Source organism: Miniopterus schreibersii (assembly GCF_964146895.1).
Source record: "Miniopterus schreibersii genome assembly, chromosome: 11".
Classification (NCBI taxonomy): Eukaryota; Metazoa; Chordata; class Mammalia; order Chiroptera; family Miniopteridae; genus Miniopterus; species Miniopterus schreibersii.
Window position 1 is genome coordinate 38257297 of NC_138111.1, and position 16702 is coordinate 38273998.

At 43.1% G+C, this 16702-nt stretch overlaps 1 protein-coding gene across 1 annotated transcript in view; it reads right to left on the bottom strand.

Annotated features, from left to right (window-relative positions):
- The window catches only part of TMC1 (transmembrane channel like 1), a gene marked incomplete at both ends in the record, with an annotated part of 151791 nt that extends 135429 nt beyond the window's left edge, over positions 1-16362 (bottom strand). Inside the window, 3 exons of the mRNA XM_081150770.1 lie at positions 8316-8467; positions 8999-9103; positions 16226-16362. Coding sequence (XP_081006896.1) covers positions 8316-8467; positions 8999-9103; positions 16226-16362 — 394 coding nt within the window. The remainder of the gene's footprint in view (positions 1-8315; positions 8468-8998; positions 9104-16225) is intronic.
- Positions 16363-16702: the final 340 nt, after the last annotated feature.

Sequence of the window (16702 nt, forward strand, 5' to 3'; positions counted from 1 at the left end):
ATCAATGGAAGCTTTAGTTTTCTCATCTTTGCAGGACTTCTGTATTAATTAATGTAGGTAATATAAATAAAGCAAGGTGCTGGCACACACCACATACATTGTAAATAACCAATAAATGGCAGTTATTGCAATTGGATTTTGGAGGCTGTATTAGTTTCCTAGGGCTGCTGTAATAAGTACTAAAAACAATAGAAGTTTAATGTCTCACAATTCTGGAGACTAAAAGTCCAAAACCAAGGTGTTGGCAGGATCATACTTTTTCTGATAGCTGTAGGAGAGATTCCTTCCTTCTAGCTTCCAGTGGTTGCTAGAAATCTATGCATTATTGGCTTATAGATGTATTATTCTGGTCATATGGCTGTCTTCTCCCTGAATGTCTTCTTATCAGCTTTCCTCTGTGTGTATGTCTCTGTGTCCAAATGTCTCCTTTTTATAAAGATACAAGTCCCATTGAATTAGAGCCTCATGACCTCATTTTAACTTCATTACCTCTATAAATTTCCAAATAAGGCCACATTCTGAAGTACTGGGGGTTAGGATTTCAACCTATGTTTTTGGGGAAGGGGACACAGTTCAACCTGTAACAGAAGTGAAGGCCAGCAGAATATTTCACCCTAAAATATGCTACTTTGGTAAGCTGATTATTTTGAGTTGTAGGCACTTTCAAAACAGCAAATGCAAGGAGAGGCTTTCTCTGAACCCCCTTTATCTGCCTAAAGACAGAGCTTCAAAAGGAACTCAACGGTCATAAATCCCTTCCCTGGGAGTTTCATCAGCCAGAGAAGAATGGCTCTTATCCCAAGATAGAAGACTAGTAGTTGACACTACACCCAGAAAAACTTTGTCACAAACTACCATACCTCTAACCTAAGGGTCTATTTTCTAAGGACCCAGTCATCTTTCCTAAAAATCATGTACTCTCCCCTAAAAGGCCTACATTCTCCCTCCCCTTTCCCTATTAAGATACTATTTAAGACAACTTCAGGCTGCTTCAGGGATTTACACATCTTTCCCTAGGTACCTCTGATGTAATGAGGTATTCATGTTAACAAATTTCTGTTTGTTTTTCTCTTGTTAATCTATCTACTATTGTAGGGGGTCTCAGCTAGAACTCAGAGGGCTAGAGGAGAAATTATTTTTCCTTCCCTCCAGAGGCACAGTGGTAAAAATATAGAATGGTATTTTGTTTTGTTTTTTAATAACTTGCACAATTCCATTCTGTTGACCTTCCTTTTCTTGCTGGGTAGCAGCATTTCTAATTATATTTAAGTCTAGTGTTAAAACTTTTCAATCCACTTTGGTTATTAGGGCAGTCAGACAAGTTACCACCTCAGGCTCTGGCTGTCCCCTGAGTGCACCTGCTTGGGGACAGGGAGCGTGAGTAGGGACATGTTAGTAAACCAGCTCTACAGGGGAGAGAAAATTAAAAGGCTCCAATTTGTAGCATTTTCTGATTTCCACTGTATATTGAGTGACATGTTGAGTACTCCCACCATGGCTCAGTCAAGCTACCAATGAACAACTGGCAAAATTCCTGAAATTTAAACCTAGCCTCATGAACATCCATGATCTGCTTCCAGTATGTCACTGAAGGCATGGTCTACTTTCTCATGACTACCTTCTCCCTTTCTCCTCTCTGATTCTCCAGCTTGTGCCTACCCCCAAAACTTCAGGTAAGAATGAGGGAGGCAACATTGACTTATTTGAGAAACCACAAGCTGCTGATGGCAATTCTGACGTCCCTTTCTGGTGGTTGTTGCTGCTTCTCTATCACCAACATGGCAGGGCCATCGGTCTCCTGGACATGCATTTGTTCATTCATAGGAGGGTACTGAGGATGCCTTTTTTTGGTTTGGAAAATCCAACTTCAGCATGACCTCCTATACTCATCTCACTAGCCCTTTCCAACCAAGAGACTTCTTGAAATTAGGATCCACTCTCCTACTGGTCAGCCCCTTTTGGAGATATCTGCAAGAAGGCTTTTGCCCCATCCATCTTCTTTGGAACACACCTACTGGAGAGAAATCTAAATATCTTTTCAAATAAAATGGTGGGAAATGCAGATGTTCCCTGGTACTCCCCCTCCTATTTAAGTCATGTCTCTCCTACCACTTTTTTCATGTCCAATTAGCATCAAACACTCTGCTGCTCCAATAGGCAGCATCTTTAAGACAAGGGACCATTGTCAGCACCCAACCAAGTGGAGAGAAATAAACAGATGGCTCTGACATCCCCAGGTGTACAGGAAAAGGAAAGAAACAAGTCCAAGGCTCTTCTCCCCCGTGGGAAAAAAAAGTCAGAAGAAATAGTTTCCACGATATAAATTCTGCTTTCTCCCAAAAGACATCTTCCTTTCTCCTGGTCCCCTGTAAGTGTGGTTCACTGTTAAAAACTGTTAAGCCATCTTTGCCTTTTTAGCAGTAGGGAGGCAAAGATTAGGAATCTCATAGCCCCAAACCAGGCCCTTAGCCTTGGGGAATTTAGTAATTTTATTATCAAGGCTCCACGTCCACTGTATTTGCTATACTTTTGTCAACCTCTGGGGGTGGAAAAAGATATTAGTAATCATAGATGACATTATGGAGCAGGGAACAATCACCACCTTATAATGCTCCGTTACATTATTTTTCTAGTATTGGAGGAAAAATATGACCTTGCTTTTCATCAAAACTCACCATAATCAAATCTGCCTTCCAAGTTGGAAGAACAGAGAGAGGAAATAATTCATGTTACTTGGAAAATAAATCTCTGTGCTGCCCTCTTTCAATTGCAGAGACTGGTGGGCAATGAGGACAGAGCCCTAAAGAAAATTGTTTAGCGGAGCAAAAGCACATCCATTTGTCTTGGGAGCTACAGGAAAATCCCAGAACAGAGACTGAGGATAGGGCCTATTTCCATTTCTGAGGGGGAAGCTACAGAAATAAAGGAGGGAGCAGAAAAAGATAATAGAAAAGCCTCACTATGGTGGCTGAGGTTATTTTTTTCCATTTAAGATGTTTGCTCTGCTAGGATCTAAACCCCTATCTGTCTTCTCAAATATGCAATAAAGACTGTTACACAAAAATGCCCCCAGGAAGGTGTGTGTGTTTTTTCATGCAACTCAAAGAAAAGGGAATGAGCATGGCATTTGGTTCAGCACAGGGTGGAGAGAAGGGAACGTGCATGGGGGGGGGCGGAGGTTGGGACTATGGGATGGTCTCCCAGAAGCTGGAAGTGGGAGCCAGCGCTGAGCTGACTTTAATCCCTGGGAAGATGTAGAAATCCTGGAGAAGACAGAGAACAGAGGGTCTGCGTTGGCATCTGGGTTTTATTATGATACTGTTGTTACTGTTGCTATCTTCCATTAAGGGAGCCAAAGAGAACACAGGATACAGGTCCCAATAACATTAAAGGCCCGGTGGCCCCTCTGTCTGGGCCAGGGACTTGTGAGAGGTGTCATTACCAGCTCTCTGTCTGCCCCTAGTAAACACTAGCTTTTATTCAAACCCATGGCCACGTGGTGAAAAGCTTGGAAAATGAAGCCTTTCCCTGGGGCTGACGTGAGTAGCCAGGATCACCCCATGCCAGTTCATACAAGCGGCTACTAGGGTTTTTCAATCTTAATCTAACAGAGCGTGAGGAACAGGTGCCCTCAAAATGGCCCTTCCTCTTTCAGAAACTGAAGCCTGTCACAGAGCACTGTGGCTCCGCGGAGCTGAGCAGCCCTGAGCTAACCTGCGCTACTGTGGGGCACGCGGTCCCCGTGTCCGTGGACCCACTTGGCAAGAAAACTTTTCCTGCCCGTGTGACTGGCACTTGTGTGACTCTTTCTTCTCTATACAGGAAGCAAACTGAGTGAACAGAACTTTGTTTGGTCCATGACAAGTGTAAAATGTACTCTCTAACGAGGCAGCCTTAGAAAGCCTTTCCTAGTAAACTTTGCTGGTTGGGAGCTCCGCATCTCATCATCTGAGCCGTCTCCCACGTGGCGATTTCGAGATAGTTGCCACGGCTCTGCTGTAACACAAGCAGCAAAGCCCTCGGCGGACTGTATTTCAATTTGTGAAATCCAAATCCGCAAATATTTACAAGGTTGCTGGTGGCCGATGTACCTTCCACGCTGTCATAAAATGAAGTAGGAACATGAGATTTTCGCGGGGCTTATGTACAAGCCACTGACAGTCAAGGATTGCACACATTTATTTCCAGAGCCTCTAGTGGGTTTTTCCTTCGTTCTTTCCTCCTGCTTTTTAAGCTTTCATTTCTCTACTTAGTTCTGTATTTTCCTCAAGGTGGAATGAAAGTCTTTAACATTTGAATTCCACGAAGGATGCCTGAGGACATACAACTCTAATTGCTTTAAGCTGCCTGAAGCTTAAACACACAGCACAGCAGTTTCCAGAGGAGACGTGTATACGGTTTCTTCCCAGGCCCGCGTGGGTGTAGATTTACACGGTGTGCCTTTGACTACCTTTCGACTTGGAAAAGTCCCTGCTGCTGGTCAGAAGGTGTGCTGCTGGGTACTTTCGTAACGAAGTCCTTCATTATTGGGGTCGGTCATTGTGTAAACTGGAATAGCAGCAAGGTTTTCGTACATGTCAGTTTCCTGTTTCACAAAATCAGGCGGTTGTGTGATCTGCTATCTCGCTAGCGCCGTCGTGATTCACGCGGCACACAAACAAGAGGGAACTAGGGCGCCACACCTCTGACACTAATCTTCGATTTAATTGGCACATTATGAGGGCAAAATAATTGGAAAATGGGAGATGGGAGGGAAAGGAATGGAATGAGGACAAGAGAAGGAAGGAACGTTAATAAGTTAATTAGACATTAGGGAACCTCCAGGCTCCCATTTTATTTTCCATTCATATCTTTCCTTGGCTAGAAATCTGCCTCAAAAATAGAAACCCCATATTTTGGAGGGTATGCTAATAGGCTTAGGATGTATAAACAGTCTTTATACTTGTTAGCAGCTGGGTTGTCTTGTCCCCCTTTGTAACCCTGGTATCTGGCATATAAAAGGTATTCAATGGAGGCTCTGATGAATATTTGTAGAATAAATGTTTAAAGCTCATGTGGTGACCATTGCATGCAAGGCTGATAAGGAAATAAAGAGATCAGGTGGTGAGCACTTGAACTCAAGAATCACTATCTATGTCATTGAAGTGGAGCAGCCAGATCTGATGAGCCTCCTAAGTGATGCAAAGGAGAGTACATGTCATATTCCTGCAAAACTTGAACTGAATCAAGCTTTTGGAGCCGGCTTCCAGCTGAAAAAGAGAAAGGCAGCTTGAGGAACAAGCTAAACACCACCTCAGGGAAACAGGCAAATCCAGAATGGGGGACATTCTACAGGTCAGCTTACTAATATCCTCAACAAGTCAATGACACGAAGAGAGGGAGAGAGAGAGAAAGAGAGAGAAGAGAGAACAAACTACTCAGGACCTTGATTGGATCCAAATTTGAACAAATAAAATATACAAAGACAATTGGGGAGATTGGAATGTGTACTGTCCGTTAAGTGATTCCAAGGATTTATTGTTTACTCATGGATAATAGTGACGTTATGGCTATGTAAGAAAATCTCCATGTTTTTAGACATGCGTATTGGAATAGAATAATGTGACTTAACATACACATAAAGGGAGGGGAATGGTGAATCTTGTGTGGCAAAATCTTTATAATCACTGAGTTTGGGTGATATGTGTAAGGACGATATATGTATAAGGGTACATTTTGTTGTTCTCTATAATTTATGTTTGAAACATTTATAATATAATTCTTTTCAAAAGTAAACACTTTGGAGGACATTCTGACCAGGAAGGGGCAAAGGGAACTTTTAAGTGCTAGAAATGTTATGAGATCTGGGTGGTAGTCACATAGATGTGCACATATGCAAAACTCATCAAACTACATATTAGAAACATGTGCTCTTTATTGCATTTAAGTTATGCGGCATCAAAATAAACAAACTAGTTTCCATTTTTAGGAAGCAAAATTCAATTAAATAAACATCTTCATGGGTAATTAAATGCAATACATGTCTGTTCCCTTGGTCCCATCAGCCACCATCACTTAAGAGATTCCTGAGAATTCCTGCAACCACTCTTTAATTGTTCTTCTATGTCCCAAAAAGCAATGACATTCAGTCACTGGGAACACTATCTCCATGTTTTAGAGACTGGTAAAACGATCACCCAGTTTCTGAGGTGATAGGGTTTGAAAAAGAGACAATTATAAGCATTGGCTTTGAGTGATCAGCGTCTCAGAGCCCTGGAAAGAAGTGGAGTAAGAATTGCTGTCCTCAGGCAAAGGGATAGAAGGAGAGTGTCCTGGGGAAGAAGTCAGAATGGGGGACATCAGTAGGCAGACAGTGACTCCATAGAGGTGGGCCCCCAGGTCTGAGGCTCAGAAAAAGTATGTGGACACAGACTATCCCACTCTCACCAGAAAATCCTGGGACTAGTGTTGGAAGAACTGCTGTTGAGCCCAGCTGGGCATGGCTCAGCCATTGAGCATTGACCTAGAATCCAGGCAATCAGGGTTCGATTCCCGGTCAGGGCACATGCCTGGGTTGCAGGCTGCAGCAGATCAATGACTCTCTCATCACTGATATTTCTATCTCTCTCTCCCTCTCCTTTCCTCTCTCTGAAATCAATAAAGATATATTTTTTTTAAAAAAAGAACTGCTGTTGATGTTGCTCCTAACTGCAGGAAAAGAAAGGAAGGATGGCTCAGTGAGCAGCTATCCAAGGTTTTTTTCACATAGCCCATAGAATGAAGAGTGGTAGACAGGGGGAGTACTCACACCTTAGTGTAATTAGTTTAATGACTAAATCTGATCCCTTTCATGTGTACAGAATGATATAGAGGAGGAAGATGATGCCTGGAAGGAAGAGAACTGAGGAGGCAGGCAGCCCCGACTGTCTCCAAATAGCCTTTGGGGTTATTCTTCCCTTGTCTTTCACACGTGAACACTGCACAGCCCAATAGCCTTATGGTCCAGTCCCATAGGATCTAAGAAGTTCGAGAGCTGTCCCCTTTAGTTCAACCTAGCAGTGTTTCTGCTGGTGTGGCTGATCAGGTGTATGGTTCACACCATAGTAATCTCCTAACAAACATTGTTCCACCACACCCTTGGTGTTCTCTGCAATACAGATACGCTGAGAATTTTCCAAATATTTAAATTCTGGTTACTTTTTGCTTCACAATTCCTTCTACAATTCATTTCTCTCTTCTTGCATTTCACTATAAGCAGTAAGGAGAAACCAACACTTTGCTGAGAAATTTCCTCAATTAAACACCCAATGTCATCGCTTGCAGGTTCTACCTCCCACAGAACACTAGAATGTGAACACAGTTTAGTCAAGTTCTTTGCCACGTTATAACAGATTGCCTTTTCTCTGTTGTTCAATAACACGTTCCTCAGTTCTGCCTGAGACTTCACCAGAATGGCCTTTACCATCCATATTTCTACCCACATTCTGTCATGATTGTTTAGGTATTTTTTAAGAAGATGACAGCCTTTTTTTACAGCTCTCTTTTTCTTTCTGAGTTCTCGCCAGAATTACCTTTAACACTCCCACATTTTTAGGCATTGTTTCAGCAGCTCCCCAACTTCATGGTCCTGCTTAGGCTGCCAGAACAAAACGCCATAGACTGGGTGGCTTGAAAATTAAGCTCTGGAGGCTGGGAAACCCAAGATCAAGGTACTGGCAGATTCAGTGTCTTGTGAGAGCCCCCTTTCGGGTTTGCAGATGGCCAACTTCTCACTGTGTCCTCACAGAGCAGAGAGACGAAGCTCTGATGTTTCCTCCTCCTCTTATATAAGGGCACTAACCCTATAATGGGGCTCCACCTCCATGACCTCATCTAACCCTAGTTACCTCCCAAAGGCCCTACTTTCTAATATCATCACTTTGGGGATTAGGGCCTCAATGTATGAATTGGGGTGGGGTGACACAAGCCTACCACAGCAGAGTTTAGTTTATCCTCATGGAAACAAACCCTATAATTAGAGAAGACAATGTTAGGATGAACCCAACACTGTGGATGGCAAAGTACAAAAACAAACAGGGCTCTTGATATCATTGAACCCCTGGATCAACCCTCATTTGCAGGCCATTCTAATGGTAGATTTTCCATTTATATTAGAAATAAATTCCCTTATTATTTAAGCCTATTTGAATCAAAACCACTTAACTGGTAGGGGGATGATGTTCTGTATTATGTGACCCCCTACAATGATCATATCTGGATGGAATAACAGAGAGCGCCAGACCCTTGAGCAAATATTATACAGGATGTACAGTGGTCTATGAAGGATCCTCACTCACCCGTCAGTTCCAAAATGCAAATCAGCCCGAGAAGCCCAGCTATATTGCCTGTTCCTGTTTTTCTGCGATGCTGGCTCTGGATGGAGATCTCTAACTTCCTTATTTCCATATGTCCTTCCAATAAACCCCTCTTAGTTATGGTACCTCTCTTCCTTGGAAACCCAACACAATTTTCAATAAGCATCCCATTTTTTCAACTAGCTCTCTCAAAAGAGAGTCTATCTTCCCTCTTACACAGTTTACTTGAATTTTTCAAGTATAAAAAAAAATATGCAGAATGGGCAGTGGCCAAATACAAAAGCTCTGTCTGATAGTGATATCATATCCAGGGAAGTGACTGACCAGACTTACTTCAGTAAGTCTACTGGTAGCCACAGGAGTAGTTTACTTAGATGCAGAGCAGAATTGGGCTTGTGTGGGGATGGAATGGGGGTGGGAGGGAAAGTATGTCCATCTCCTACCGGCATTGTAGCATCTCCTCAAACCATTTCAAAATTTCAAGGAGAAAGGATTAGTTGGAACAATGTGATAGAATATGAAACAGACATGATAGACATTAAATCAATTACATACATTGTGGGATACATAGTCACAGTGCTTGTTTTCTATCCCAGAATTAAAGTCACATTTCTTCTCCATTATGAGAGAAATTAGAAACAAATATTATGAGTACGCTCTCATACCTCTCTTCATCAGATTGTGCAGCCCCTCCTGTCGCCAATTTTAGTAACACCATGCCCTGCAGGAGGAGGGCCTCGATGAGTAATGCTGGAGGAGCCAAGGAGAAACTAGGGGGGTTAAACACAAAGGGCTAAAAATGAGCAAGATCCTTACTCACCCATCAGTTCCAAAATGCAAATCAGCCCGAGAAGCCAGCTATATTGCCTGTTCCTGTTTTTCTGCGAAGCTAGCTCTGGGTGGAGATCTCTAACTTCCTTATTTCCATATGTCCTTCCAATAAACCCCTCTTAATTACAGTACCCCTCTTCCTTGAAAACTCAACACAATTTTCAGTAAGCATCCCAGTTTTTCAACTAGCTCTCTCAAAAGAGAATCTATCTCCCCTCTTACACAGTTTACTCGAATTTTTTAAGTATTAAAAAAAAATGAGTTTTTTCTCCCAGAGTCACATTTGTTTAAACAACCCCGAGCCTGATCTCAGATCATAGCTGTTTCCACCAGATGGCGCTGTTGCTGGTTCACACACCCAAGTCCTGCAAAACAATCTCATTAGCCAATAAACACCAACTGCTTCACGGAGCTGACTGCTTCTCCCCCTTCTGGAGACTTGACCACTGTCTTCACCACCACCACCACCTCTGTAACTAATCTGGACTCTCAACAACTCTCCCAGAGGATTTGGTATTGTGCTAAACCCTCCCTCAGAGGCAATGGCGTCCTCATAAAATCTAGTAAGGGAGACGGACATTTAGCAAATGACCATACAAATAAACACGTAATCACTGACTCTGATTCGTGGTGTAGAAGGAAACAAAGGTACCTGGTTGCTAACACGACACATGACTAAGACTGAGGAGTGGAACCAGAGGTGCAAAAGGAGTTAAATTGTGGAAGGGGGGGGGAAGCATTCTCCCTAACAGAGCAGCAAGCAAGAAGGCACTGAGGCTGGAAGGATTATGGCACTTTGGAAAGGCCAAGAAAAAGAGAAGCCAGAGATTTAAAACTGAAGATAAGAGCAGACTAAAAGAGGAGAACTGAGTGACCCCATGAGAAGTTGCTGGCTTCAATGACCAATTATCCAATGGCCCCCCAATTTACATCCCTAATCATCTACACTTCCAAGTCGTATATATATGTCCCTACTTGATCAATCCACTTAGTTGTTTCAAAGGTGCCCTCCAATGCTTGTGTAGCACTTAACTCATGATCTTCTCTGGTCTGATAGGCTGCTACTGATGCATGGCACAACCCATATATTCAGTTGCAAAATTCAGAAAACGGAAGCGTCCTTGAATCTTCCTTCACCTAAAGCTGCATAGACAATCTACCACCAAAGCATGATGATTTCATCTACCATCTGATAGCTTTTCTCCACATCAGTGATTCTCCAAGTGTGGTCTATAAACTAGCAACATTAGCATCTCCAGGGAACTTGTGAAAAACTTAGATTGTCAGGCCCTGCTCCAGATCTACTGAATCCGGGAGCGTTTGAACAAGCCCTCCAGGGGATTGGAAACTCACTGCATTTTGAGAACCGCTGCCCTACCCCTGTAGCCCCTCTGCTGTTGCTATGGACCTATTCCGTCGTTTCTTTTCTGGGCTACTGTGGTGACTATGCAATTGTTCTTCCCCACATCCATCAAAGCCTCCTTCTAGGGTGAAACTCAACCCTGGCAGATACGATAATCTACTGGGATCTACTCTAAACCAACTGAATCCAAATCTCTGGGGATGCGACCCAGGCTTTGGTATTGCTTAAGAGCTACACTTTGAAAGCCAAGACAGAGAACTTAACATTAATTCATTCTCATGTGCAGACAGACTGATTTTTTAAAACAATGCAGATGTGGTCTTGAAATTCCCCTAAGTAAAACCGGCCAGAATCAAACCCACATTCCTAACACCTATAAGGCAGACAAGTGATCCAGCCCCTGCCCTTAAAGCCACACGCCCTCGAGCTTCTACCACACTGGTCTTCGATCTTTGCAGGCTCCTTGTTTGCTCTTCCTTCAGAGTTTTGCAGGTGCTGCTTGCTCTCTGGGCCTAAGTTGCTCTGTCTTACCCCTTGTGCCTAGTAATCCTCACTCATTCTGCAGATCTCAGTTCCATCTTCCCTCCCTCAGGGAAGTCTTTCCCAACCTTCTTTGTAATGGGAGGGCTAGGCTGGGGAGGATCCAGATATCCTAGTTTGCCCAGGAAGTCCTGATTTATGGACTTATGGTTTATGAATTTCTTAGTTGTAATTTTTATATTCACTTATCATTATTTAATTCTTGTTCACTTTCCCCACTGGATTATAAACTGCAGGAGTTTGACACCCAGGTCACATTAACAAATTTTGTTGGACTTTTTGAGGTGGGCACTCATTAGCGTTCTAGACTCATTAGGGAGAAAATGAGTCTAGAGAGTTTAAGCATCTTTCCCTATTACACAGCTAGTAAATAGTGTGGCCAGAATTTGAACCTCATCCAGGGATTTCTAACAGCATAACCACCAAACTGTGCTTGAGGAGAGATTTCTACATCCTGATTGAGTGCCTGAGCTTCCATGGTAGACCAAAATTAAGTTTTACTTGGTTCTTATTAAAACTGAGCTCAGCATGAAGGCTGCACAGTTATTTCCTTTCCATTGAAATTGCAATCTGCTCCAAAGAAATGAAGCTTTTGGCTCTCAGGGTATAAAGGGCAAGTGTGTGGGAGAAGCCAGAGATCAAACGGTCAAGTATACTTGTTATAGAATTTTTCATGAGCTGAATCCAAATGCTATCAGTGGAGCAACTCTCCCTTGAATTTGAAAGAGTGAGAACAAAGGGTGAGGGGAAAGGCAGATGCTGGTGCATAATCAGGAGCCAGATGGAATGGTCCAGGCCTGGGGACAGGGAGTAGATGCAGGCAAGGGCTGAGACACAGGTCACAGAGAAGCCAATGCAGCAGAAGCTGAGAAACTGGATCTCCTTCAGCACAGAACACAGGGGGAAGCATTCCATCCCCTGTAGTTCATCAGTGGATCCCCTGAACATACTAGCTGCCCTTCTTATTTTTGCATGAAACCAAGTTAAAACTCTAGGAAGTCATTTTGCACCTTTGATTCTCAGTTTCCTCATATGGAAAATGAGGAAGTTCAACTTAGATGACTTTGAAATAATGCTCTCAGCTCTAAAATTCTATGGATCTGAAAGAGTAGTAGGCAGTTAGGCATGAGCAGAGCAGGAACGAAAGGCCAGGTATGTTGTCACTGGGAGGAAAGTCTTGAGTGCCTAGCAATGAGAAAAACTAGGAAAAACAACTATTTTACGCTAAGACCTCGCTCCCAAGGTGACCTTTCCTCCCTTAGCATGTCACCAGTCATGCGGTTTAGATCCCCTTGTAGGAGGGACAAGGGGGCCAGAGAATAGCCTCACACAACTCCCATACAACCCTTGTAGGACTTTTCCCTTAAGGATTAAGTCCTCAGGACAATGAGCTTCTGACCTGCACCAAATAATCTTAGGAACAAAGCCTCAGGTCTGTTGACCACAGAGACAGAGTTCTGCTCTAACTAGAGATAACATCTAGGCCTCTGTTGTACTTTTGCTCCAGGCACAGAAAAGCAGCAAAACCAGATGGAGCAATACCATGGCTGACATCAAGGACCAGATGCAATGGCCAATGACCCCTACCCTAGAGCCTTCCAATCAGTAGAGACCAGGATCCTAAAAAGACACACCTGAAGCTGGTGAATATTCTATTGAGACACTTCCCTGAGGCATCCCCTAAAATCCCCACATTTAGAGAACGGATACAAACCCTTAAGACAAAGAATCCAGTGCGTGCTCTCTCTTTCTCTCTCTCACTCTGTCCCTCTCTCTCTCTTTCCCTCTCTAGATCATGCCCATGCCTTTCTTCCTTTTCTTCCCTCAGGGCCATTATCTTTGCTTGCTTTCTCCTAAGCTCCAAGGGCCTTTCTTTTGCCTCTGTAACATGTTTTCTGAATACACACAGCCCAGCTGGCTCACTTCTTCTGCCTCTGTGACTTGCTAAATAAACTTGTGCCAGAGTTCTTGGGTCTGAATTCTTCTTATCTGAACTCAAGAACTGAAGTTGCTGATCTGAGGTCTAACTCCACCATTAATAGTTCTATGACCCACAGCCAATGCTGTTAGGATTGACTCCAAAAAGATAGGAATACTGATGGATATTGGTAATAATCCCCTTTTCAAAATCAGAAAAAGGATGGCCCATTTATGCTGCTCCTCAACACAGCATCGGATTCCTGAAGAAAGCATTTCAGGTCATCACCAGCCTGTTTTGAAGTCTAAATGAAATCATGAAGTTCAAAGCAAAATGAATCCAAAGCAGAGTGAATGCCACTAATCTATAAAATCCCCAAACAAGTAAACGAAACTACTGTGGAAACACACATTTAACAGAAAAAAATAATAACAGTTTTTAAAAAAAATAATTTTGTTTCCATTAGAATGAATCATGTATAATTTTAGACAGTTAAACCAGAATAAACTCAGGTTGCAGTTTACATTTATGAAACACAGTGTATTTAATCTATATTTCACAGTTGGATCAAACATTTTTATAAAAGTTTTATGTCAGCATTAGGAGTGAGTAGCTAGGAGGCAGAACCAGCTGGAACACTGAGGTGAGTTCAGCTCTGATGTGCCCTGACTTGTGCTGTTCACTTATCTAGAATGCTCATTCCCTGAACTTCACCTTAAAAAGTCTTGCCATTTCTTCTACCCTGGGAATAAACCTGGGAAGCATTTATTTTTCTTTCTGGGAAGCATTTTTAAAACGTCGCCTCCAGATTTTTTGACCGTCCTTTTGAAACAGCTTATGTTCCCTCCCCCTAAATCTGGGCTCTATACTCCTTGATGAACAGAATATGATAGAAGTGATGCTCTGCCAGTTTCCAGATTCAGGCTTTAAGAAACTGGCAGCTTTTACTTTCTGCCTTGGAACCCGGCCACCATGCTGTGAGGAAGCCAAACGGCCACATGTAGAGGCCACGTGTAGGTGGTCCAGCTGACGGTCACAGCTGAGGTCTCAGTTTATAGTCAGCATCAGCTGCCAGACATGTGAGTGATCAAGCTCTCAGATGATTCTGGCCCCCAGTTTCTGAGCTGTCCCAGCTGACGCCACATGGTATACGAATGAGCTGTTCCCACCCAACCCTATCCAAATTTCAGCTTCCTGAGCGAATTAAATGATTATTGCTATCCTTAGCCCTTAAGTTTGGAGTGCAAAGCCACTGATATTTTTAAAAGTAATTGTTACCCACATATGACCAGGTTTCTTAATGGGAGCACTATTGAGATTTTGGGCTAGATAATTACTTGTTGGGGCATATTATCTTGTGCACTGTAGGATGTTCAGCAGCATCGTTGGTCTCTACCCACTAGATGCCAGTAGCACCACCACCCTGAACTGAGTTAACCCAAAATGTCTCCATTAGAAGGAGTCCCAGTTGAGAACCACTGGCCTAGACAACTGATATAACCATCAACTTGCAGAATAAGTGGCTTCCTCTTTACACTTTGAAAGCCCTTCAGAGACACTTTTCTATGGCACTCATATTATCTATAATATGGACTTACAGTTAGTTCCTTGGACTCTGTCACTCTGAAGACTGAGGGCAGGTGGAACAGTAGGACAGGTGTAATGATTGACCTAGAGCTTGAGTTTTCTATTAGTGATGCACCAAGTGAGGTGGCTTCAACTCACAGTCTCTCCCATCAGAGTGACCCGATTCAGGGCCACCACAGAGGCTTGTGCAGTGCAAGGATTGCACAACGGGACCCAAACGCAGGGGTAAGTAGTCACTGAGATCCATTCCACTCTGCTTACTATGCTCCCTCCACATGGGAGGAGGGGTTTTCCTCAGTCAGCTGTCTGAAGAAGAGCCTTTTAAAAAACTTCACAATGAGGCCAGCAGCTGCTCTGACGCAAGTTACAGACACATCCACACCGAACAGGACTAGAAAATCAGAACTGCCCTGCCTGGTATCCACACAGGAATTCCCTTTGTCCTGGATCTTAGAGAGATGGGGAGCTAGTTTAAGCCACTGGACAAAAGTGAGTGAAAGAAATTCAAGGTAAGACTGCCTAGTTTGAAAGAAACATAGTGAAAAGTTAAGTCTCCTTCCTACTTCTGATCATTAATATTCCCTCCCAGGGCCTTCCAAAGGAACACTAGGATATATGTATAGTGTATACGCTACATATATACACCATATGCACACGCTACATATATACACACTATATACACTATGTACACTATATATATACACAGTATATACACACACTATACTTATATACACACATAATATACATACACTCTACATATATACAAATTATATACACCATGCACACTACATATATACACTATACACACACTATATATACATACTATATACACACACACTACACATATACACACTATATACACTATGTACACACATATATATACACTATATATACACACCATATATACAACTATATATACACACTACATATATGCACACTATATACACAATGTACACAACATATATACACTATATATACACACTATATACAGAGAGATACAGTAAAATGTATACATAGACTCCTCTTTTTAAAACACAAATGAAGCATACTTTATACATTATTCTTCATCTTTTTATTTTATTTAATTTAAACATTATCTTTATTGATTTCAAAGAGAGGACAGGAGAGGAAGGGAGAGATAGAAACATCAGTGATGAGAGAGTCACTGATCATCTCCCTCCTACACGCCCCTGACTGGGGATCGAGCCCGCAACCCGGGCATGTGCCCCGGCCGGGAATCGAACCCTGATCGCCTGGATCCTAGGTCAGCGCTCAGCCGCTGAGCCACGCCCTGCCGGGCTTCATCTTTTTTTTAAACTTAGACATACATCTTAGACACTGTGCCTTATTACATGCCTCATTGTTTTAAAAGCACATATTTAATTTTATGGATAGACATAATGTATCTCTTCCATATTGATGGGCATCTAAGTTGTCACCAATCTTCTGCTATTAAAATTATTGCTTAAATAAGTAGCTTGAGACATAAAAAAAAAAAAAAAGACTGTCTAGTTTGTGTTAGGCGAACTTTATGAGGATTCCCTAAAACCCGTTATTTACCTGAATCAAACTGGCATCTCCATTCAGTGACCTCAAACCCCTAAGCCCTAATGTGTAGGCCTGTGGGGCTCTTAATCTACGCAAATTCTGTACCAATTAGAACCATTAATTGAAGTTTCCATATAAAATGCCTGCTGAACTGTATACATCTGTGCCTGTCGAAATGAGCCCTTGTGCAAATTGTTTCCAAAAGCACACAGCCAGGCGGAATCTCTGCCATTGCCGTTCATGAAGTTTCCCTCTGGTTTTGCCCTAGCAGCTTTTCTAGATGTTAGAAATTAGCTGCCAAAGTCACACAGCTCGGGGTGGTGCCCTGGTCAGCGGGAGTCCAACGTCCACCCGGGCGAGCGCCAGGGCGGTGGCATCCCTGCCGCCCGCAGCCTCTGCCCGGCCCTGGCAGGGCCCCGGTGGAGCTGCCGCTGAGTGCACCGAACTGCGCCAGCCCTGGGCGGACAGCGGGCCACTCTGGCCCAGCACCTTCTCTCTCCACTGACACCTTTCCCCGGACGCCGCAGGAAGCCGTGTTTTCTGCCCCCATTTCAGTCTGTTCCAATCGGGGAAACTCGCATC